The sequence below is a fragment of the Ictalurus furcatus genome, chromosome 3 (assembly GCF_023375685.1).
Source record: "Ictalurus furcatus strain D&B chromosome 3, Billie_1.0, whole genome shotgun sequence".
In the NCBI taxonomy this organism is placed as follows: domain Eukaryota; kingdom Metazoa; phylum Chordata; class Actinopteri; order Siluriformes; family Ictaluridae; genus Ictalurus; species Ictalurus furcatus.
In genome coordinates, this window is record NC_071257.1 from 10836552 (window position 1) to 10861180 (window position 24629).

At 40.8% G+C, this 24629-nt stretch overlaps 1 protein-coding gene across 1 annotated transcript in view; it reads right to left on the bottom strand.

Annotated features, from left to right (window-relative positions):
• Positions 1 to 636: 636 nt before the first annotated feature.
• The window catches only part of spred2b (sprouty related EVH1 domain containing 2b), a 42725-nt gene continuing 18732 nt past the window's right edge, over positions 637 to 24629 (bottom strand). The window contains exons 2-6 of the mRNA XM_053620731.1: positions 13310 to 13487; positions 12953 to 13121; positions 12233 to 12297; positions 6988 to 7149; positions 637 to 5340 (exon numbers count right to left, since the gene is read on the bottom strand). Of these exons, the coding sequence (XP_053476706.1) occupies positions 4690 to 5340; positions 6988 to 7149; positions 12233 to 12297; positions 12953 to 13121; positions 13310 to 13487 (1225 nt within the window). The 3' untranslated portion in view covers positions 637 to 4689. The remainder of the gene's footprint in view (positions 5341 to 6987; positions 7150 to 12232; positions 12298 to 12952; positions 13122 to 13309; positions 13488 to 24629) is intronic.

Below are 24629 nucleotides of genomic sequence, written 5' to 3' on the forward strand. Positions count from 1 at the left end.
GCGGGTATCATGTTCACATTTGTTTCAGATTTCAGCCATGTAAACAAAGGGAGGCAGGCAGACACACCGGGGCCCGTTTAAATTAGGCCCCAATAAGATCTGTTGAAACCACCCCCCTCCCTCCCCTCCTCCTGCCCTGAGCTGTACACAAAGCCCAAATCCTTTGATGGGCTCCAAGTTTGATCTTGCTAACAATTATTGTTGTTTTTGTAATTATTCCCTGGTTCAAGTTAGAAAACATGCAAGGCTTTGGTGGAATCAGGGGGAGGGAATGAAGCCTTGGGCTCACTCACATACTCTTGCATATGTAGAAAGGAAACTAGGAGACACAGCAAAGTTCCCACATGAGGCTTAACTGTGCCCAAAAATTACGTCATCCTCTATAAGGTTTTCTGTGTGGGAGAACGTAAAATGGAGGGAGGTCCAGAGAGTGAGCTGAATCTTTTCTTTCTCATATTCATTGGCTCACCTAAAAGTCCTCCCATGAAAAAATAACTAATAAATTAAATAAATATCCGTTATGATAAAACCATACCATATATTAAAGTTAATCTGATTCAACTTAAATAGTTGAAAGTAAGTAAGCATTGAAATAACACAAATATGAAGCCAAAGTGAGATAAATTTGATAAATATTAGAGACAAAAATTGCCATTCTTGCTTTTGATATTGAGGAAGTACTTATTGAATTAAGTGCATGGAGTCCAGCTCCACTCTGCTGCAGGGTCCCCAGCCTCTTTATACCACAAACTGGCTGGAGCAGGTCTGAGCAAACAAGTTTAAAAAAAAAATAGCATGCATTAAGTGAACCCAGGTCTAAGGAGCTTGACAGTGGAGATCAAACCAGACTTTGTTAGTTTCTGGAAGCAACTTCTGGGGAAACCAAGCAGCCATTGAAAGGCAGAGGGGCTGTATAGAGGCTGTTTTGTGTGGCAAGGTCAGTCATGGATGTTTGGCCAGACTGGAAAGATTGGAAACCTTGCAGTCCCTCTCTCTTCCTCTATGAACATGCAGTGCCTCCCTCCATGCCCACGGGCAGCCAGAGATGGGGTTGATAAAGCAGCTTTTGGCTTGGCTTCTGCTGACCAGTGTGGGAAAGTGAGGGCTCCTCCCAATCTAGGCAGAGGATATGGGGGCCAGCAAGTGTTATCTGTGCACAATAACATCCTGGTACGTGGTGCTTACCACAGTGTTCTCTTCCAGTAAGGCAGGACACAAGAAAGAGGCACCTCATAGGTGGAAGTACATCATCAGACGTTAGCTTGAGGACAGTTGGTGATGCCAACTGAGTTTGAATCTTGTGTACACAACAGCAAAAACAGTTGAGTTAATTTTTACAGGCAAGCACATCCAAACAAACTCCAGAGCTAAAGTGAACTCAAATTGACGTGTTAAAACACTGATGGCTGAATAAAACACAAAAAGAAACCCATAAATGACTCAGAGCAGCTATACCAGAGCCTTTAAGAGAAAATGCACCAGGTTATAGGTGCATGTATTCAGACAGTGACCTCTGGCCTGAAGCAGCCAGCAGCAGCAGGGTCTGAAGGAACACAGCACAACATCCGCTGCAGGACGTAAACAACAGGTGGAGAAGCAGTCCAAACAGGCAAACAGGAAGCAAGTTCAGACAGCTGTCTTACACTCCCACCAGACAGGAAATGTGGGGCTGAATCTTTAGGTTGTGCTTGATGTGTTGATTTCCAAAGTATTGTAGTCTTAGAGACAGGAAAAAAAAGGGGGAAAAAAGAAACAGAAAACAAACCAACCAATAGCATCTTACTGGGGTTTCTTGCCATTTCTGTATGTCCAATGTCTGCTTGAGAGCACAAGCTCTGATAAAATATAAAACATGGACTGCTATAGACATGTAGTGGCCAGACTGTTTAAAATATTATATATATATATATTTTAAACAGTCTGGCCAAAGGAAAATAAGCATGTGAGCTATGTTGTTCGGTTCTCCCTAAGATGAAAGCAAGAAGCAAGAAGGCTTTTAGCAAAGGTAAAGAACAGTTTTATTTCAAGAAGCAGGAAGATGGGAAAAAAGTGAACCCATTATGAGAAAATACGTCATAAATGTTTGCACATGTGGAGTTTGATACTGTTTGCAGTCATCGAGCTGCATAGCAGGCCAAGCCTTTGGGGACATTCTTCCCTCCTCCACTCGCCTTCCCCAAAAATCGTCTATGTGCTTTTTCAGAAACATCCTGAAATAAATAGCTTAATGTCTTCTTTGCATTTCACATGGCCAGCCTGAAGTATGGGTCTGAGAAAGAAGCATGTACGAGCATGAAGCAAGTTTATACTCAAGGCCACTGTGCTTGTAAGCGTGGCTCACATTATGCTTATATCTATCCTTGCATGACATACAATAGAACAGCATGAACCCAGGCCAGAGCCAATAAGTGAATTTCTGTTTTATTTTTATTGGGAACTAGGACACACATGTAGAACTACTTACTGGCCAGGCCACACTTCTGGTAGTTCTGACACAATCTACCTGTATTTACAAAGTACTTTATATTGTCCTCTCAAAAGCAAAGAGCTTCATTGAACATACACATCAGAAAAAAAAAAAAAAAAAAAAAAAAAAATAGAAATAAAAATGTACATCATACATTTGATATAGATTTCTTTGCTTTTTACAGAGGTAAAAATTCTTATTGTAAAAAAACAAAACTAATTAATACAATAGGGTTTATTTAATCTTTCTTTCAGTATATAAGGAAACAGATTAACAATATGCATCAGGCACTTTTTAAACATGTAAAATGTGTGTAGTAGACTGCACTGTGACAGATGTACAGACGACGACTTGTGTTTTTTGTTTTTAAACCACAGGTATCCCGGGCTCTTAGTGAAGATGATGTTTATTCAGTATTGCCAAAGCTTATGTAGAGCCAAAAAGGATGTGCTGTGGATGAAGGATACAGTGACGCATCTCCCTAACCTCCCATGTACAGACAGACATTCTACATTTACAGTGAGACACAGTTGCGTTTGTAATGTACTAACATGACACACTCTATGACTGAGACTGTAGCTCACATGAGCAAGTTGAATGTTATATGGTTTAAAGGCAGACATTATTAATAGCCATGTACATTCAAAGACAGAATCGTGCACATACAGCTTTACTAGCTAAACTGGATAGTATTTCTTCATTGGATGATTTATATGAACAGTGTCTGGATGATTGCAATGTCATTCATGGGGTTGAGCAGGTTATGTCTGAGACAGATTATACACGCGTACCGGAGCTGCCTCACAGATTGTACGATGCCATTTATCCCTACAATGTCCTTCTACATTTTTAAACACATTCTCTTAATTAAAAAAGGCTCATTTGATGTGATCATATTTGATACATTACAAAAATATTCTTCACTTTCTCTTGATTTAAAAGAACTCACAAAAATGTGTGTCTGTCTTATCAGTAAACGTCGTGGGAGACACAATTAAATTGCCATAATTTTTTTTTTTTTAACCAAAATTAAGGCTTTGCGCAACATTAGAGATCATTTTGGCAAATGTCCCTCTAATAGGTGTCCTGTTCTTTTAGGCTTCCTATAGAGCAGGATTGGTTTTGAAAATAAGAAAAAGAAACTTTTTCCACTAGTTTTAAAGTGTTAAAAGCCACATGTCGGAGTGGGGAAACAGATACTCGTTATGCATTTCATTCCAAGCATAATATACACTGTTCCAACTGGGCTCCTTCTACTCTCTCATATGACCAGGCTTCTAGTTCAAAAACCAAACTCTATGTCCATATTTCTTTCTCTCTTTGGCTGGTGATTCAAGAAAATAAATATGACACACAAAATAAAAAACAATAAACAATCTTTGGATATCAATCATAGTCATTTAAAAGAGCTCCTTATCCACTATTTTAATCAACAGAATGGAAAGTCCACAAATGTGGTTGTGGATGATATAATCAATTTTAAACATATACATATGAGTATACAGTATTTACATATACTCACACTGCAGCTTATGTAAATTTGGCTTAAATACAATAACAATACTATGCTGTAATACAATGTTCTCATTCCTTTACAACGCACATGCAGGCTTCTGCACTATTACACACACACAGTCCCAATCAAGCGCACACTGTGAACCTCACTACAGGTTTAGTGTCTCAAGCTAAACTCACTGTTATTATTTAGTAAGCTTGGAGGGTTTCAGATAGATTACGCCTCACTTAGCTGGCCATAGCAAACAAACCCAAAATCAAACAACTGATTCTGCAATCGAGTGCACCATTAAAAATAAAGAATTCAAGTTCTTGAAATCAGTGTAAAAATATAAAGTACCTGCATAAGTAATGCTTAACAAGTTGGCTCCAATGGGGCCACCTGAAAAAAAAAAAACAAGAGCCATTTTTTCACAAGGAACTGAAGAGAACGTCCAGAAGATGAGAAAAGGAAACATACACAGGAACGCACACACGCACGCACACATTTATATAATATATATTCATATAAAAAAAAAAAAATATTCAATCCAGTTAAATGCACCATTTTTGTTATTTTTGTCTGTCTGGAGAAGGAATTGAGACAGACTTTTAAAAAATCTGAAAAGACATGAACGTTCTTCTTGCCTCCTGTTGCCTTCCGCAATGCCTCAATTTATCTGGGTACGTTCAACATGTGATAGTTTGGGCGGGATCAGTGTCAGGGGTCATGCAGCGGCCTTGTGCTTCCCACCACAGCAGCCACAGGCCACGGCACATCGGTGACAGGCGTGCAGCGGCGGGTAGCAGCAGAGGCAGGGCGCGAGTAGCGCGAGGCCGACTAGGGCAAGCCAGCGCAGGCAGAAACGTTCATCAGCCGTGTCGCATGAACAGGGATCAGAGTAATCGCCCTCCGGATCCGACATGCAGTGGTAGAGCAGGCTATCTGCACACCACATGCAGCTGAAGCGTCGGATACACGAGCGTGCCGGGTCTGGAGCATCAGGGCAGCGGCCACGGCCGTTCTCCTCATGCCGGAAAAAAACACCACAATAGACACAATGTCGACGCTCACCCAAACCCTCTTCCTCATCCTCCTTGTTTTTGAAGCTGATTGGCTGCGAAACCACAGCTCCCCCAGAACCTCGGCGAGGGCCCTTGCTCAACTCTGAGCCCGGTGCATACGGATAGCTGTAGTCATGCTTGGCTGGTGCATCGCCCTTGGTGAAGTGCACATACGAGTCAAGACCCTGAGCACGCGCTGCTGCATGCCGGTAGTCTTCATAACCTGAGAGCCAAGCTCGCTCACGTGGGTTTATGCGCACAACCTCCTCCTCATCATCTAGGAAGCTGACACGACGTGCCAACCTGGGTGCTGCCTGCATGACAGACACAAGTCAAGTTTATTTTAAAATTAACATTTTAAAATAACTGATGCTGACCAACACCAATTCAAAATGAGAAAACCCTCAGAAAGGGGGGGGGGGGGGACAAAGCAATATAAGAAACAGGACACAGTATGCAAGCAAAATTAAATAAATGTACAAAGAGCACAATAAAAGACTGAGCACACTACACAGTTATAAAGTACTTGAATACTGTAGCACTTATGCAGTCCTACAAGGCAAATGAAAAAAAAAAAAGAGAGGTCTAAAGATACATACGGTTGTGCTGTAAAGTTTGTGAACCCATTAGAATTTTCTATATTTCTGCATAAATATAACCTAAAACACCAGGTCACATTTGGTCCTAAAAGTAGACAAAGAGAACCCAATTAAACAAATGAGACAAAAATATTATACTTGGTCATTTATTTATTGAGGAAAACGATCGAATATTACATATCTATGGGTGGCAAAAGTAGGTGAAACTTTGCTTACAGTATCTTGTGTGACCCCCTTGTGCAGCAATAACTGCAACTATACGTTTCTGTTATCTGTTGATTAAGGTCAGGACTTTGATTTGGCCATTCCAAAACATTAACTTTATTCTTCTGTAACCATTCTTTGGTAGAATGACTTGTGTGCTTAGGGTCCTTGCCTTGCTACATGACTCACTTTCTCTTGAAATTCAGTTCACGGACAGATGTCCTGACATTTTCTTTTAGAATTTGCTGATATAATTCAGAATTCATTGTTCCATCAATGATGGCAAGCCATCCTGGCCCAGATGCAGCAAAACAGGCCCAAACCCAAAGGTTCTTCTGTAGGGTTTTCCTTTCTCCAAACATAATGCTTCTCATTTAGACCAAAAAGTTATATTCTGGTCTCATCGATCACAAAACATTTTTCCAATATGCTTGTCCAAGTGATCTTTAGCAAATGCTGGCATTTGACTGGCAGCAATGTTCTTTTTGGAAAGCAGAGGCTTTCTCCTTGCAACCCTGTAGGTATGTATGTAATATGAGAGAGGCCTTTAGTTGCTTAGAAGTTACCCAGGGTTCCTTTGTGACCTCACAGACTATTACAAGTCTTCCTCTTTGAGTGACCTTTGTTGGTTGATCACTCCTGTGGAGGGTAACAAAAGTCTTGAAGTTCCTCTATTTCTACACAATCTATCTGACTGTGGATTGGTGGAGTCCAAACTATTTAGAGATGGTTTTGCAACCTTTTCCAGCCTGAGCATCTCTTGTTCTGAGGTCAAAAATCTCCTTTGTTCATGCAATGATACACTTCAACAAACATGTTTGTGCTCACTCACACCCGATTGTCATCCGACTGACTGAAAACACTTGACTCAAATCTCACCTTCAAAGTAACTGCTAAACCTAGAGGTTCACATACTTTTGCCACTCACATATGAAATATTGGATCATTTTCCTTAATAAATAAATGACCAAGTATAATATTTTTGTCTCATTTGTTTAATTAGGTTCTCTTTGACTACTTTTAGAACTTGATATGTGTCTTAGATAAAAACCAAGTCAAATGTGTACCAGTAGCATACCTAATCTGTCTAAAACACCACCATGTCCATTTGCCAGATGTGTTTTTATTACGTTTTTCTGTCTCAGTGCTGTCACCCACCTGGTCCAGAAAGTAGCGCTCTGAGGTCCTGTACTGCTCATGGAAGTGACCCAGAATGTAGTGATGGTGATGCCGGTGTGGTTCATAGAAATTGGAGGTGGTCAGTGGCTGCATGCCCTGCTCCTTTTTCTGGGATGAGTTGGATGAGCTGTCAGTGGCGGTCTGTGGCACAGAGGGGGTGGAGGAAAGGTCCATTCAAAAATACAGCTTAATTATCAGCTAAGTTTAGAGCAAAGTAAAGGGTGAGGTGTAAATACAGAAAGCAAAGCAGTGTGAGGAGGAGGAGGAGGATGTGTGGTCCAGTGTTCCAAGGCAAGATAAGACACCAAATAGGCAGGTGCTGTGCTGTGTAAGTGCAGTTTTCCATGATTTCATGGGCTACACTGTTCTGTAGCTATTCACAATACACTACACAAACACATACACACACACACACACATCATTGTAATGAAACAGACGTGGTTCAACTTCAGCATGCAATTTACAAAAAAAAAGCCCTTAGGCCACAAGATTTGTAGAAACTTCTATGAAGTCTCCCTGTTATTAGAGAAGCTCTAAATGAATACAGGCTGCTCAATTTTTGGCCATCACACACGAAACCCAGAGCTCTAGTTGATGACATCACCAGGCAGAGATCTATGGAGGCAAATACTTACTATAGGCAGCTCTTTTATTGAAGGAGGAAAAAGGGCCTCCGAAACAAATTAACTTTCAAGAGCCCCATTAACGTGACCACATAAAGTGATTACACTAAATCATGACCCAGAGAAAAAATTACTAATTATGCATACTTTGCCCAGCCAGCTTCCTGAAAAATGAAGGCGTGTGTTGTAACATAATGTACAGTCATGTGAAAAAATAAGTACACCTCATGGAAATTGTTCTGTTCCAATTGTTGTTGGTTTTTTTTTTTGTTTTTGTTTTTTTTTACATTTGGACAAGCAAACGTTTGATACTCTTTGAAACAGTGTCTGTTAATAAAGGTAATACACTATCAAATGACACAAAATTTTGTAGTAGACTGTATCACCTTTATTAATAGACACTGTTTCAAAGAGAATTAAATGTTAGCTTGTCCAAATATGTTAAACAAACAAACAAACAAACAAACAAACAAATAAATAAATAAACTATTTCCATGGGGTGTACTTATTCTTTCACATGACTCTGTGTTACTGTGCACACTCAAGTGTGTGTGTATGTATGTATGTATGTATGAAGTCAAGCAGAAGGGAAGTGAGGGTGGATTTGTGCGGCAACGCAACAGCCACACTGCCAAGTGGAGTAAAAGAGAGGCCCCAAATACACAGTCCTGTTTCAACCTGTCTGAGAGTCAATGGACATGGGCCTCTCCCTCCCTCATCTCCTCCCTCAGTTTTCAGCCTGGCCACAGGTCCTGCATCCAACATGTGAACAGCAATGCAGCCATTTTTCTCCCAGGCTGCGCTCCAATGAAAACTTCGGCATGCTTGCAAGACACAAAACATAAGAGTGGTGCAGACAGCCAGCTGCCTGTGGAGAGACAGACAAGCAGACAAACAGAAAGGCAGGCGGATAGACAGACTGGCCGGATGAGACACAGCCCCAATGATTACTGGCTGAGATTCTGGATATGCGACTTCATTGCTTGTGTCCACCACTACCGCCTCCAAAACCACCACTTGCCAGGTGAAGCGTCTGTGTGCTCAAACACAGCTTCCTGAACACTGCATACAGCCAAATGCACTCCTATACAAATATTTAGACTCGAGTAAAATATTGGTGAGGTATTAATGAAGTATATTGTTAATCAGCCTACATGCACATAGACCTGAGCACTGGGTAAATGTAACTGCTCACAAAACTGTAGCCAGTGAAAGGGGCTTTGTAGTTTCCCTTTTTTAAGATCGACTCACGTGAAAAGTTCACAGACAGCAGGTTTAAAATAATATCAGTTCAGTACAAGAGAAAGGTTTGCTGATGTGCCACTCAAACTGAACTTTTCCTTTTTCCTTGTGTGTCTGAATATGAACAAGAGCATTTATACTGGGCTCTCTCTCCAGGTTTCAACCCAAAGCCTCGACCAAGCCAGCCTGGTCCATGCTTCCCCTCCATGTTCACATAAAACCCTCAGAACTGTGGGCCAAAAATAATACAGGCATCCCTCACAGCACTGCCAAGAGCCTGAGTCAACATGATTTAAAAATATGCTTAGAAGGATAGCTGGACCAGGCCTGCTAGAGATAATTGAAAACACAGACCCTTTCGAATGTTTACAAGGCAGGCCTGAAAGCACCAGGCCCAAGCTCCTGGCCCAAGAGGGAGAGGATGGAGAGCTCAAAACTGAGTGGGAACAAAAAGTATGGGAGAGAGGACCGAGGTATAGCAGATGCTGCAAATTTAACCAAAACACTTAACTCTTTTTTAAAAAAATCAGTCATGTCATCAAAGGGCTCTCAAGTTAGTGGTGTGGTTGAGATAAAGAGGGACTTCAAAAGGCACATGTTGCTTGACTCCAATTCAAAGGCCCACCTTCATAGCAAGCACAGCAAATACAGCAGTCTTAATTATTCGCAATCAGTGGCGCGGTGGGGGAGGACAGCGAGAGGGGGTGACAGAGCTGGGTGGAGGCAAACACGTTTGGGGGACTGCAGACTTTGGGGTAATTTCACAAATTAGCCTCCCTTCATTAAGTCTAAGAGTCTGAGTCAGAGCAGCTAACCCTGCGAAACCAAACCACACCAGACTACAGCATCTAAACTCTGACCAGCATAAGCACCACCACCAAGGCATAGTAGGGACAAAAACACTTTGTAAAATAAGACCATACCAGAGACACTTAAAGGAGTAGAGAAAGAAAAAGAAAACATCCATTCTAACTGATGCCTCAAAAAGGAATCTGAGGCTATGAAAGTCTGGAAAATGGCAGTCATCCATATAGTTTTTTATTCCTGTTCTCAAAAGCAAAATGTCTCACTTAAGTCTCAAACCACTCAGATTAAAAAGCATTTAACTAAAGTTGCATGTACATGGTCCTGCTTCTCTAGCATGATTTGTCCTGAGTGCCATCACCAAAAAGCTAGATGACCAACTTGGGGGGGGAGGGGGGGTGGGAGACGACTCTTCAAATATTTTTTTTAAAGCACTGATTCTCTTTTCTCCTCCCTCTCTCCAGGACTGTTAGTCCTTCATATCCAACTTCCTTTGTGTGTTCTCCAGGGCCCTGGCTGTGAGCTCCCTAAACAGTGAGGCCCTTCTCTCGCCTGGGCTTTGCTGCTGTAGCACAGGAAATTGTCAATCACACCCTCCCCCTTCCCCACCCCTTTACCCCAGTCAACAGGCAGCCAGAGTCAAAGACACAGCCCTTTTCTCAAACAGTCATGTGTGTTTACCGACCCAACTCGAATCACTCTGTGCTGCAATGGAATTTGCATAAATAACCCACACACACCTCAATTCAACACAAGCATAAGAACATGTGAACCCCAACCCCAAGCCTAGGTGAAAGCCTTAAAAATGAAAGTTAACATGTTTTTATTGTGGTTTAATATTGTGTTGCTCTTTCTGTCGCATATTATCTCTCTATACTGTCACACCACCAAGCTAAGTTTCAGACTCTGACTATTCAGTGTTACAAAGCATGGATCATGATAAAAACAAATGTCTGTCATATACACCAAACTAAAACAACGTACCATTCACCAAACATCTTTAAGCACCACCTTTGTGTGTGACAATGTTGATTCTACAGGACTGACCTGTCACACTTTTTTTTTTTTTGAAAGAGAGGAGTTGTAAAGAGTATGTGAGGTGGATCGGCTTGCTCGACCGCTGAGTGCACTGTAGGTGACTCATGCAGTGTTGGGCTTTTCACTCTGTTTCTCCTGCATGGCACGTGAATGTTATGGCTGATGCAACAGAACCATGCGAGGCATGTGTACACGCCCCCACCCTAGCTAAGCACACGGGTTACACGGGCTAAAAGAATGAAGGACCTATAGTCTGCTTCTAAGAAAATACAATACATAATCAATTCTCAAGGCCATTGTTATTCCAGTGTGGGTGGCAAGACCTTCTACAATGTGTGTTTGTGTGTGTGTGTGTGTGTGTGTGTGTTTTCATGTGAAACACCCTGTTAACTGGAAGCAGTTCAACAGTCTTTGAATGACTCCTCTGCCTCGTTCTGAATGAACTAAAATAGTCTGGGGTTAAGTATAGGTTAGCTCAAGAGAAATAATTTGGGAGGAATGCACACCCAGGACCACCCCCCCAACCCCCACACACAGTCTTTTGGAACTGTAAATCTGGAACAGCATTTCCCAACAGCAATATTTGGAAAGGTCATGAGCAGCACCAATGCAGCTCGATGCAGACCTGCTACAGACCATCATCTGCTCCCTGATTACAGCAACAAAAAAAAAAGCATCTTTATAAATCTGATACAAAATTGCAAGTGATTTGAGCATATTGCAATAACTGCCTACCCCCTTCCCAAACCACATGGTTCCGATTGAAGAGAATTGTCCTGAATGCATAAATTCCTGGAAAAGGAAAGGACTGTGGATTGAGTTTCCCTTAAAGTTTGGGGTGCCTGGCTGAGCCATTGACTCGTTTTGGCTCAAAAGTGAGACAGACAGCAAGGGAAAGAGGAGCCATGAGGTTTCCCCTGCACCCTCCATCTCACTCTCCCCCTATCCTGGGCTGCAGTAAATCAGGATGGCAGTTAGCTAGAAGACAGCTGCTAATGATAGTTTTACAGAGGGGAGCAGGAAGTCACCTCCTGACCCTGCCTGCTGTTCCTTATCTGTGTGCACCAAAAAAGAGACAGGGACAGAAAAGCGAATTCTTAAGGGGGGGCAAAGCAAAACCAGAAACTACAGAAAACCTGCCGTATCCCACTACCATCCCACCATCTCCACTGAAACAAAGGGCCACCTCTCCCGCTGCAGCCTCTGCGGGGTAAAAATATCACAAGGACCTGGCCTTTTCTGGGATGCTTCACACATATCCAGACAGTTTTTTTTTTTTTAAACAGCTGGAGAGAAATGGACTTGTGTGACCTATGTGGGTGAGAATGTTAAAGTTAACACTGCAAGCTCTCTGATTCACTTAAAGCACACACAAACAATCTGATTAAAACATATTAGCAAATTACAGTGGAATGCCTTCATATTGTTGAACTGTTTTTAAAACATGAGCAGGACAAAGGATGTTTTCATATTGGAACTGGCAAACTGTATGTGTTTGAGAGGTAAAAGTGGCTTACTGTGAAAACATCGTCGTCTCCTAGTTCAGCTTCATTCTGGAGTGTTGAGGAGGAAGTTGTGGAACCTACAATACCACACACACACACACACACACACACACACACACACACACACACACACACACACACAGGAGGCATGACCGGACAGAACCTCACATATCCTGTCTGTTAGAGGTAGTAAGTGAGGGTGGGGGATGGAAAGACAGTGGAAGAGAGAATGCACACAAAGGGACAAACAGAGAGAGAAAGAAAGAGAGAGACAGACAATTGATCATGTGACTTCTGGCTGAAGTATGAAATCTAACTCTGAGAGGCCATTCCAGTGTAGAGCTCATCTCTGACTCCTGTAACACATTTACATTGTCAACATGCAGCTTGTGTACTTTTTGTAGCTGGTTAGCATTTAGCTCCTCCACATGCCTGTTAGGATTCAGTAGTCAGGTCACTCTCAGTAGTGTGGTTGGAAGTAAAGAAGCAATTTGGAATGGAAGCAATACAGAACTGATCGTGTGAAACATTCACTATCAGACCCTGGTCTGATACTTAATGCTGTCCCTTCTCATCCTTTCAAACACGCCTGCTTCACAGTTAATGTGTGATTAGTTAAGGTGGGTGTGTAGTAGTAGCAACAAAAGCTTAGCCTCACCACTTCTGTACATTACAGTGAAACCTGCTGTCCTTAGAAAGTTAAGAATGGCGTTTCTACTCTCACCACACTACCTTCTGTTATGTCCTCCAGGGCTTTCCGTACCCCTCGGTCAAAAGCACGGGCGTCAGCAGGACTCTGGAACGTGAGGCCGCACTTTTTGTTGTCAACTTTCCAGTGATGAAACGTGGGAGTGGCCTTGGTGTAGATAAGATCTTTCCTCACAAAACATTCCAGGACCACCTGGCAGACAAAACAAACAACACCCATCACCAACATCCTACCAGCATGTTAGCACTGTAATAATAATGTAGCAAATTGCAAAACACCAGTTACACTACAGAGGGCAATGGAAATGAAACTTTGCGGGTAGCATGAGGCATAGTGCTAGTGTAGTGAACCCAGTGAAACAGTGGAGCTCAGGTTTGTACCTGCTTGTCTTTGAGGCGCTCTCCATGGATGAGGAAGTCGCTGTGGCCACTCAGCTCGGCGGGTGCCACCTTGCAGACTCCTACTCGGCTGAGCCCTCCACCCTCCTGTGCTAACCAACCCCCACTCGAGTCATCCCGGGTCATTACCACCGCTTTGACGCGTACGATGTAACTGTCACTGAGAGAAAAAAATTATATTATATAATATTATATTTTATATATATATATATATATATATATATATATATATATATATATATATATATATATATATATATATATATATATATATATAGAGAGAGAGAGAGAGAGAGAGAGAGAGAGAGAGAGAGAGAGAGAGAGAGAGAAACAGTTAGGTCTTTAATAAATAGTACCAACAGTAACCAAAGGCTTATGCTCTAATCTTATAGATACTTTACCACAGAACTTCAGTAATGAAACACAGAAAAATTGTTACTGCTTTTGATTAAAGTTCCCGCAACTTTATTTTGCACTTAAATTAACATGGACAAAGCATGTACTTTAGCATTAACCCACCATAACTTAACAAAGTAACTAACACTTGTATGTTCATACCATCAATAAGTAAAATTAAGCCCACAATGACCAATATGAAGCAACAAGAACCTTAATGAATGTGTCTGAGGTTGTTAAATGGCAAACTTCAGAACTGAGGCTGAAAAGTATGTTCATTAAGTAAGGAATATGCTGTAATTTAAGTTTTGATCATTTATGTGAACTTGATATTTAGTCATGGATTGAGTAAACAGTCAATGCAGGTACATTTCTTTCAAATTTACACATACATGAATTAATAAATGTAGACTTGTCAACATTACTTAATTCTGATGTTCATGGTTTATTAAATGTTAACTAATGTAAATCGTTATCAAAAATTCCTCTTTAGGAAATAATAATTATAATGCAATATAATGCAAATCCATTTCACTGTGACTTTCTACTAGATGGAGAGAGTTGGAATGGGATATTACTCTCCCAGAGCGTGCGAGCAGGACAAACTCTGCACCCACTTGTATTCATCCAGAACTTTGCACAAAACAAAACAGAGCAACTGTGTTATGTCGCACATACCAATGAGGCAATCAAGTACCAACAGACAGCATGCCAGTTTGAGAGCAACCATACAAACTCAGTGAGTGGAAATGCTACTTGTGGCTATGAGACAATAACACAGAAGTAAGAAAATAGCTCCCTTGACGTATTTGCACAGGAACTAGTCAAAAAGCTTGGGTGCAGTTTACTTTTACATTCACTCAACTTAGCAATGCAAACAGCTCAGCGAGTCTTCTCTCCTATTCTTCCTTTGTAATGCTTAGCAAGCCAAGAGTCAGTCTTATATGGTAATCTAAATCAATGTGTTCAATAATTAACTAGAGTGAGAGAGGGGAGAGAAAGTGAAGGAGAGACAGAGAAACAGAGGGAGAAGTGATGGGAAGGAGGTAAGCTTGTCTGAATTCTACTGACTCACTTAGGGATGACTCAGAATGATCAATGATCAGTCTTTTAAAAAGTCAAGTAAGTGTAGCCAGTCATGTGGCAGCAGTGCAATCACGTAGATGTGGGCCAGCAGCTTTGGGTAACATTCACATCCACCATCAGAATAAGGAAAAATGTGATCTCTGTGATTTTGACAATGGCATGATTGTTGGTGCCAGACAGGCTGGTTTGAGTATTTCTATAACTGCTGATCTCCTGGGATTTTCACACACAAAAGTCTCTAGAGTTTACTCAGAATGGTGCAATAAAGAAAAAACATCCAGTGAACAGCAGTTCTGTGGATGGAAATGCCTTGTTGATGAAAGAGGTCAATGGAGAATGGCCAGACTGGTTTGAGCTGAAACCAGAAAGGCTACAGTAACTCTGATAACCACTCTGTATAATTGTGTTGAGCAGAAAAGCATCTGAGAATACACAACACATCAAACCTTGAGGCGAATGGGCTACAACAGCAGAAGACCACGTCACGTTCCACTTCTGTCAGCCAAGAACAGAAAGTTGAGGCTGCAGAGGGCACACCAAAACATAGCCTGGTCTGATGAATCTCAATTTCTGCTGAGGCACACAGATGGTTGGGTCAGAATTTGGCACCAACAGCGTTAATCCATGGACTCAATCTGCCTTGTGTCAACAGTCCAGGCTGGTGGAGGTAGTGTAATGTTGTGAGGTAGTGTAATGTTGTGGGGTAATGTTTTCTTGGCATCCTTTGGTCCCGTTAATACCAACAAATCATTGCTTGAATGCCACAGCCTACTTGAGTACTGTTGCTGACCATGTGCATCCTTTCATGGCCACAATTTTATCCATCTTTTAATGGCTTCTTCCAGCATGATAACGCACCATGTCACAAAGCAACAGTCGTCTCAAACTGGTTTCATGAACATGACAAATGAGCTCAGTATTATTCGGTGGGCTTCCCAGTCTCCGGATCTGAAGCCAATAGAACACTTTGGGATGTGCTAGAATGGGAGTGTCAACATAAAAGCGCCCCTGAAAAATCTGCAGGAATTATGTAATGGAATCATGTCAGTTCAGCAGAATCTCAAAGGAACGTTTCCAAAATCTTGTGGAATCCGTGCCACAAAGAATTGAGGTTGTTTTGAGAGCAAAAAGAGGCCCTAACCAGTATTAGTATGGTGTTCCTAATAAAGTGCTCAACGAGTGTATAGTTTGTGTGTTTTGTGAGAATGCTACAGAGTCAGTACATTCAGTCTTCTGAAGAAGCCTTCCACAAAAAGAAAACTGAAAATCACTGAAAATCTCACGGGTAAAAAAACAAATTCATGATACCATCAGCTCTGAAAATACAGTGTCATAAATAAAAGTCTGCAAAATGAGCTGAAAGTGGATGTGGATCTTAGCACACAAGATGCATGCTAGTGACTAATAAGTTACAATAATGGCATTAAATCAATAACCACTTATGTATGTTATGTAGACTATATATGATTGTGAAAGTAATGATGGTGAAAATAATATTCATTACTTTTAAATCCCTAACACCACTGCCAAAAGCTAGCAGGACTCTATGGACAATTTTGCAGTTTATTTACCCAGAATCCATCACTCAGTTTTTGTTAGACAATTTCTCATATAATAAATAGCTAGTTATTATTTAATTGGTGAATAATATTATAGGTGTTATTTAATTAAGGTCTGTGTCCCATGTCCATATATCCCTTAGGTGTGACAGACCACTACCAGGTGGAATTGACCCTAACAGCTCTCAAGAGTAAGACCAGTCATGTCTTTGAATTGCAGGGATGGTGATGTAGAGCAAGTAGACAGCAGTTTACAATAAGGTTCAGGAAACCTGCAGTTCAGGCACCAGTCCATACTGCTCCTTTAAAGTGTTTTTTTTCTGCTCTGAGTGAAGATAAGAAGAAAATGTTCTTTAAATATTGAGCTGGACATTAAAGTTAGATACATGTATTAGATCATTTTTATTGAGGGTGTTTGTTAGCTAAGGCTGGATTTAGAGCCAGTGTCTAATCTTAAGTTGCTGCAAGCAATAAAAATAAATAAATAATAAATAAATTTAAAAAACCACAGCATTTGGTTATGCAAAAGGTTTAATAGTTATATGAATCTGCAGTGACTCCAGCACTCCGTTAATGGAAAGAGGAAAGCAGCATGTGCAAAACATTACAGCAGGAGAGAACAGAGCTGTCACGCATCAGCAGCTCTGGAGAAAGTATCCCCTTAGTGAAGGGCAGAGAGCTGGTCAGAGGAAGTATATGCCACCTCCAAAGCTTGTCATGGAAACATCAGTATTGCCTTCCTGGAACTTGGGATATGTGGAGTACTGAGAAGCAATGGATTTATAGAAGCACTGCTAACATAATCCTGTCTCTCTTATCTGTCTGTGTGAGAAGTGTGACTGTGCTTGATACACCCACTCACAGAACTACCTACACAGCACTCACGCTCACTAAAGGCAGAGAAAAGAAAAATGACAACATTTTAATCAGGCTGGCACCAGTGCTTTGCTGCCACACATGCAATACAGCTCTACTATGGGAGGCAATACAAGCAATTTGGCAAAACACCTGTTGGGAAAGTACAATATGAAACTACTGAAATGTACCATCCTCTGTCTTTCACAGCCACATCAAGCTCATCCAATGCAATTATGCTGTAGCTACGAGAGAGATAAAGAGCTTGCTAGGCTAATTCTGTTTCTTTATAATAAAATATAAAGTATGTTTTTTTGAGGACAACTCAATCAGTCCTGTTTGGAACCCAAAGTGAATGGTAATCTATTAAATTAAACCTTACTGAAATAGACACAACAGAACTTGGAGCACTTGTCACTGTCACAAATGCAGCCAACAGAGAGAAATTTCAGCAAGATATATATATATCATATACATACATACACGTGTGTGTGTGTGTGTCCAAGTGAGTCATCAGTCCCATCTGTGATGTAGAAATTCACAAAAACACCTCTCTTTCCACTTTTCTTTTTCATCTTCAGTTCTGGAGCAATCACCCCCTCACCCACTGCTGGGTGTCCACTGACAGGGCACTACCAAGGAGTGAGCACGCAGCAGGCTTGAGCTGAGTGTATTTGACCTCTTGCCAAATACAGTGCTATGAAAAGTATTTTTTTGATTTCTTCTGTTTTTGTGTATCACTCATACAAAATTGTTCCAGAAATTAAAACAAAATATAAGATAGAACAAAGGCAACTGGAGTAAACACAAACAGTTTTAATAAAAGATAAATGCTATTTATTGAAGCAAAAAAAAAAGTTATCCAATATCAACTGGGCCTGTGTGAAAATTAATTTGCCCCCATAGTTACTAATTCCCCAAATCTATGAAACTGCATTCATATTGGGGTTCAGCTGGAGTAGACACAACCAGGCCTGATTACTGCAAACCCTGTTCAGTCAAATCAACACTTAAATAGAACTTTTTCAATAGCATGGAGTTGGTTAAAAGGTCTTACCCAGTAACACGCTACGCCAAATTTCCAGAAATGATGAGGAAGAAAGTGATTGAAATACATCAGTCTGGGAAGGGTTACAAAGCTATTTCAAAGGCTCCAAAGAATCACAGCAAGAGTCATTATCTCCAAATGGAAAAACGGGCACAGTAGTGAACCTTGGCACAGTAGCGAACCAAATGTGGCTGACCTTTCAAAATTGCTCCAAGAGCGCAGCAATTACTCATCCAGGAAGTCACAAAAGAACCAAGGACAACATCAGAGGACCTACAGGCCTCTCTTGCATCAGTGAAGGTCACAGTTCAAGACTCCACTATCAGAAAGACACTGGGAAAAAATGGCATCCATTGAAGGGTGGTGAGGTGAAAACCACTGCTAATTATGGCTCATCTGAATTTTGCCAAAACACACCTTAATGATCCTCAAACCTTTTGGGAGAATGTTCTGTGGATTGATGAGTCAAAAGTGGAACTGTTTGGAAGACAGGGGTCCCGTTACATCTGGCGTAAACCAAACACCAAATTCCACAAAACGAACATCATACCTACAGTCAAGCATGGTGGTGGAAGTGTGGGAAGTGTGATGGTGTGGGGATGCTTAAGGGCCTGGGCAACTTGCAATAATTGAGGGAAACATGAATTCTGCTCTCTACTAGAATATCCTAAAGAAGGATGTCCAGTCTTCAGTCCGTAAATTGAAACTCAAGCGCAACTGGTGCGCAAGACAATGATCCAACTGATGCCCAGTTATTGGAAGCGTTTGGTTACAGTTATTGTTGCTCAAGGTGGCACAACCAAAAGTTTAAGGGGGCAATTAGTTTTTCATATGGCTGATAGGTGTTGGATAACTTTTTTAAAAAAATGTATTGTGTGTTTACTCAGGTTTGCATTTTATGTTGCATTTCACTTGAAGATCTAAAACTATTTAGTATGAGATATACACAAAAACAGAAGAAATCCGGATGGGACAAATACTTTTTCACAGCACTGTATATAACATTTTATCCATCACTTCACAAGCATTGATGCAACCACTATAATGCATTATTTAACATTCTCTAGCCTTCAAACCCCTTTGTCTTTAGCTAAATATTTATTTATATTAAATACTGTGTTTAACAATCTTGGTGGAATGTAATCTTAGTAAAATCTCAAATGGAAGTTACAAACACACCCACAATTCATTATAGGATCTTGTTTAAAATAATCAAATTTCCGGCCATTAAATTATCGTTACATAACGCATCGGGTGATATAAGGACAGTACACTGTGTTTAATACCATTCTTTAAATAATTAATCCTTTATTAAAGTATATTCTATCATGTTTCAGGGAAGCAGACTGAAACAAGGCTGCATCTGCCATTATCACAAACCATACACAGACCTGCAAACTCAGAAGAGGTGAAAAAGGTAAACGTTATATATCTGCATGTTCTCCCCGTGCTGTGGGGGTTTCCTCCAGGTACTCCAGTTTCCTCCCCAAGTCCATGCATGGTAGGCTGATTGGCATGTCCAAAGTGTCTGTAGTGTATAAATGGCTGTGTGAATGCGTGTCTGAGTGTGCCCTGCGATGGATTGGCACCCCATACAGGGTGTACCCCGCCTTGTGCCCGATACTCCCTGGGATAGGCTCCAGGTTCCCCGCAACCCTGAAGGATAAGCGGTATAGAAGATGGATGGATGGATATATAGATCAGTGTATATGACCAAGGTGAAGCTCATACACAAATATTAAAAACCCAATTGTTGTTTCGCGACTTTGAAGTATAAAACTGAAGAAAAAAAAGGTTTCATAATTTTATATCTCTAAATTGAATACATTAGCAAACACTGATCATGTTAACATGTAACTATGGTTAGCACGATCACTCATTAAAACACAGTGGGTCTTTTTCATTACGTGTTCATTTTTATTCCCCTAGTAACTTTTGATAACGACAGACGTTAAAATCAGACAGAAATACGGATGCCGTGGGTGTCTTAAGCTCAGCAAAAGTATTCTGATTCATTCTGAACTGACTGACGTTAGCTTACTTGCTAACAAGCGTACCAACAGGTTGGGAAAAGTTTGATGGGGTAACGTTAGGGTAAAACCGTATCACGAGGCACCAAAGATGTTGTATTGGGGAAAAAGGTCGCGACAGTTCGAGAGACGTCTGTGGTCTCCCTCCAGTGTATGGGAAATTAGTGGATTTCCGATTCTTGTGAGTTTTAGGGGCCATTCACATTTAGCGCCTAAAAACGCGTGGAAAACACTTGCTCCCATGGTGTCTGCTGTTGCTAAGCAACCACGGGCTGCGCTCTCCACGACGAGGAGGAAATTTTAGCACAGGATGGATTTACAGCACCGCAAATCCCTTGCAGAAGCTCTGCTACTAGGTTTATTTATGGAGAAGAGAGACAAAAAACGTGCTTGGGTGCACTCCACCCTTCAATCATGTAGAAAACATGGAGAATTTCACCAACTAATCCAACCGTTCCGAGAGATTCAAAGCCTATTTCAGACTGGACAAAGAGAAAGGGTGAAGCTGATTGGTTGGTTCTTGTCACATGACCTGCGGTGCGCTTGAGGAATTCTGAAAAGTTGGGCTTTTCCTTCTCGAAAAACGAGCACGTCCCACAGCATGAGCGCGTCTACATTTAATATAACGAATAAAAGAACGGGCCCTTATTGTGCTTCCAGTTTCTACCCCCCCACCAAAAAAACCTCTTTGGATCTACACGGTTCACGTAAATTACATATTTTGATTCAAAACGGTGAATTTCACTGAAAAGCGACTAGTTTGCAAGTATGCATACAAGTTTGTCCTGTTACCCAAATGGATTATTAAAAAAAAATTACATATTTTGATTCAAAACGGTGAATTTCACTGAAAAGCGACTAGTTTGCAAGTATGCATACAAGTTTGTCCTGTTACCCAAATGGATTATTAAAAAAAAAAAAAAAAAAAAAAAAAAAAAAAAAGTATACAAAAATGAAAAGGTTAAAAGTTAAACAGCTTTTCTGTGTAGTCTGTTTATTGCCAAAGAGAGAATGGGCTTGAAGGCAATCAAGGACAAATACAACAAGAAAATAGCACATTGCAGTTAGGCAATAAATAACTCTTTTCAATTACTTTCATAAGTGTTGCTGGAATATAATAGCTCTTCTTATTGTGCGATTCATATGATGCTATTTTCTAGAGTCAAAACATAAATTAATTTTTTTGTTGTACCAGGATAAAAGGGTGAGCACTTATCCCCTCTGCTCCTCGACACCTGATCACTTTGTCTTTTACCGCATGAACACCTTTATCTGTGAAAATTTTCCCCCTTAAACTTAAGAATATACTATAATTAAATGCCTATGTGCCAGATACAGCCTCAACAGCCATATCTCATTTCTGTATTATATTAACACATTTTGCTGGTAATGCATAAACAAAAGGTCATTCTAATGAATTCTAAAAGACTTGCAATTAAGTCCCAGTGGAATAAATAATATCCACCCCTTTTCATTATACTTTTTCAACAAGTTTTCATGTCAATACAATTAAATAAAAATACATTTCAATAACAAAATAAAAATGTAATTATTAAATAAAATACATTTCATTATCAACACACTTCTCTATTACTTTTTTTACTCTGTAGTGAAATGCTGAAACCTATTAGCCAGTAGTCAAATACGCAGACAGACAGTACAGACATATATAAAGTCAGATAAACAGCTACAGAGAAAGGCACAAAGAAAGACAGATGACCCTGTAATGGACACTGCCTAGTTTGCAGCCGGCACCAAATAAAGCAGCATGCAGAAAGCTGTATGAGGCTCTGACAGATAGTTTTAATTGAGAAGCAAAATCCTCTCAATAAGATTGGCATGTCCAAAGTTTCCATAGTGTATGAATGGGTGTGTAAATTTGTATGTGATTGTGCCCTGCGATGGATTGGCACCCCATACAGGGTGTACCCCACCTTGTGCCCGATACTCCCTGGGATAGGCTCCAGGTTCCCCGCAACCCTGAAGAGGATAAACAGTATAGAAGATGGATGGATGGAATCCTCTCAATAACAGGAGCGATTGGTGGGCCTGTTTCATTATCTGCTTCTTATACTTATACTTAAAAAAGGTACTTCTTATACTTCAAGATATAACCTAGAAGACATGTCCCTGGGCTACACAGTCTACATGCCACCACTGCACTTACACAAACAACACACAGCAATCAGTTTAAAATGATTGCACATACTAGATTATATTTTACTCACGTTTACATTGGATATCATTTGCTATTCTTTCCAGCTTTAACTATTGTCTCTAGCCATATACACCAACGTGGGAAGATATTTAAAATTTCTGACATAAAGGTCATGTCAAAGATAAACATAAATAACATACAAGCTGTCAAATGCCCTGCAGGACAGAGCATTACAAACAAGGCCAAATCCCACTAGCATTCCAGCCATTCAGTTCCACGCTGTTACTCTACATATCCTTACAGTGATGGTAATCTCTCCAAAGCTTAGAACTATGTTTTTACAGTCCCATTTAGCATTCTCTGACACATTTGTGATGTGACGCCAAAAAATGAGGGTTATACTGTTACAGAACTTTAACAAATGCAAATTGCACATACACACAAGCATGCCCACACATAAGCTGAAAAATGTACTAAGGCATCTGTAGCCATGACTCCCTTTTCAATTCCATCCCAGGTTGTAAAATGTTTCATTGTGTGTAGACACACACACACAGAAGTCACAGACTGAAATTTCATATCCATGCAATGACAAACACTCATAAATATTGTAATGTGTATACAATTATATTGCTATATGTTGAGATATGTAATGTGGTTTAAATGTAGTCATATCACATCACATCAGTAAACATACTTCCATGGACGGATTTTAGCCTTTTATGTGGGATCGTTCATTCATTTACTTGGTGTGCTGTAAAGGTAATGACTGGTTACATCAGTGAACCTCTCCGATTTCTCACTGTGCTTGCAATGTACTCTATCTGTAGAATGTCTGTGATTGGTTGTTACATGCATACATACATACATACATACATAGTTATATTATATATATATATATATATATAAATATATATATATATATATTTTTTTTTAAATGTGTGTCTATATACAGTATCTCACAAAAGTGAGTACACCCCTCACATTTTGTAAATATTTGATTATACCTTTTCATGTGACAACACTGAAGAAATGACACTTTGCTACAATGTAAAGTAGTGAGTGTACAGCTTGTGTAACAGTGTAAATTTGCTGTCCCCTCAAAATAACTCAACACACAGCCATTAATGTCTAAACCGCTGGCAACAAAAGTGAGTTTCACCCCTAAGTAAAAATGTCCAAATTGGGCCCAAAGTGTCAATATTTTGTGTGGCCACCATTATTTTCCAGCACTACCTTAACCCTCTTGGGCATAGAGTTCACCAGAGCTTCACAGGTTGCCACTAGAGTCCTGTTCCACTCCTCCATAATGACATCATGGAGCTGGTGGATGTTGGAGACCTTGTGCTCCTCCACCTTCCGTTTGAGGATGCCCCACAGATGCTCAATAGGGTTTAGGTCTGGAGACATGCTTGGCCAGTACATCACCTTCACCCTCAGCTTCTTTAGCAAAGCAGTGGTCATCTTCGAGGTGTGTTTGGGGTCGTTACCATGCTGGAATACTGCCTTGCGGCCATGCTCTGCCTCACTATGTCACAGTACATGTTGGCATTCATGGTCCTCTCAATAAACCGTAGCTCCCCAGTGCCGTCAGCACTCATGCAGCCCCAGACCATGACACTCCCAGCACCATGCTTGACTGTAGGCAAGACACACTTGTTTTTGTACTCCTCACCTGGTTGCCGCCACACACGCTTGACACCATCTGAACCAAATAAGTTTATCTTGGTCTCATCAGACCACAGGACATGGCTCCAGTAATCCATGTCCTCAGTCTCCTTGTCTTCAGAAAACTGTTTGCAGGCTTTCTTGTGCATCATCTTTAGAAGAGGCTTCCTTCTGGGACGACAGCCATGCAGACCAATTTGATGCAGTGTGCGGCGTATGGTCTGAGCACTGACAGGCTGAGCCCCTACCCCTTCAACCTCTGCAGCAATGCTGGCAGCACTCATACATCTATTTCCCAAAGACAACCTCTGGATATGACGCTGAGCACGTGCACTCAACTTATTTGGTCGACCATGGCAAGGCCTGTTCTGAGTGGAACCTGTCCTGTTAAACCGCTGTATGGTCTTGGCCACCGTGCTGCAGCTCAGTGTCAGGGTCTGTCAGGGTCTTGGCAATCTTCTTATAGCCTAGGCCATCCTTATGTAGAGCAACAACTCTTTTT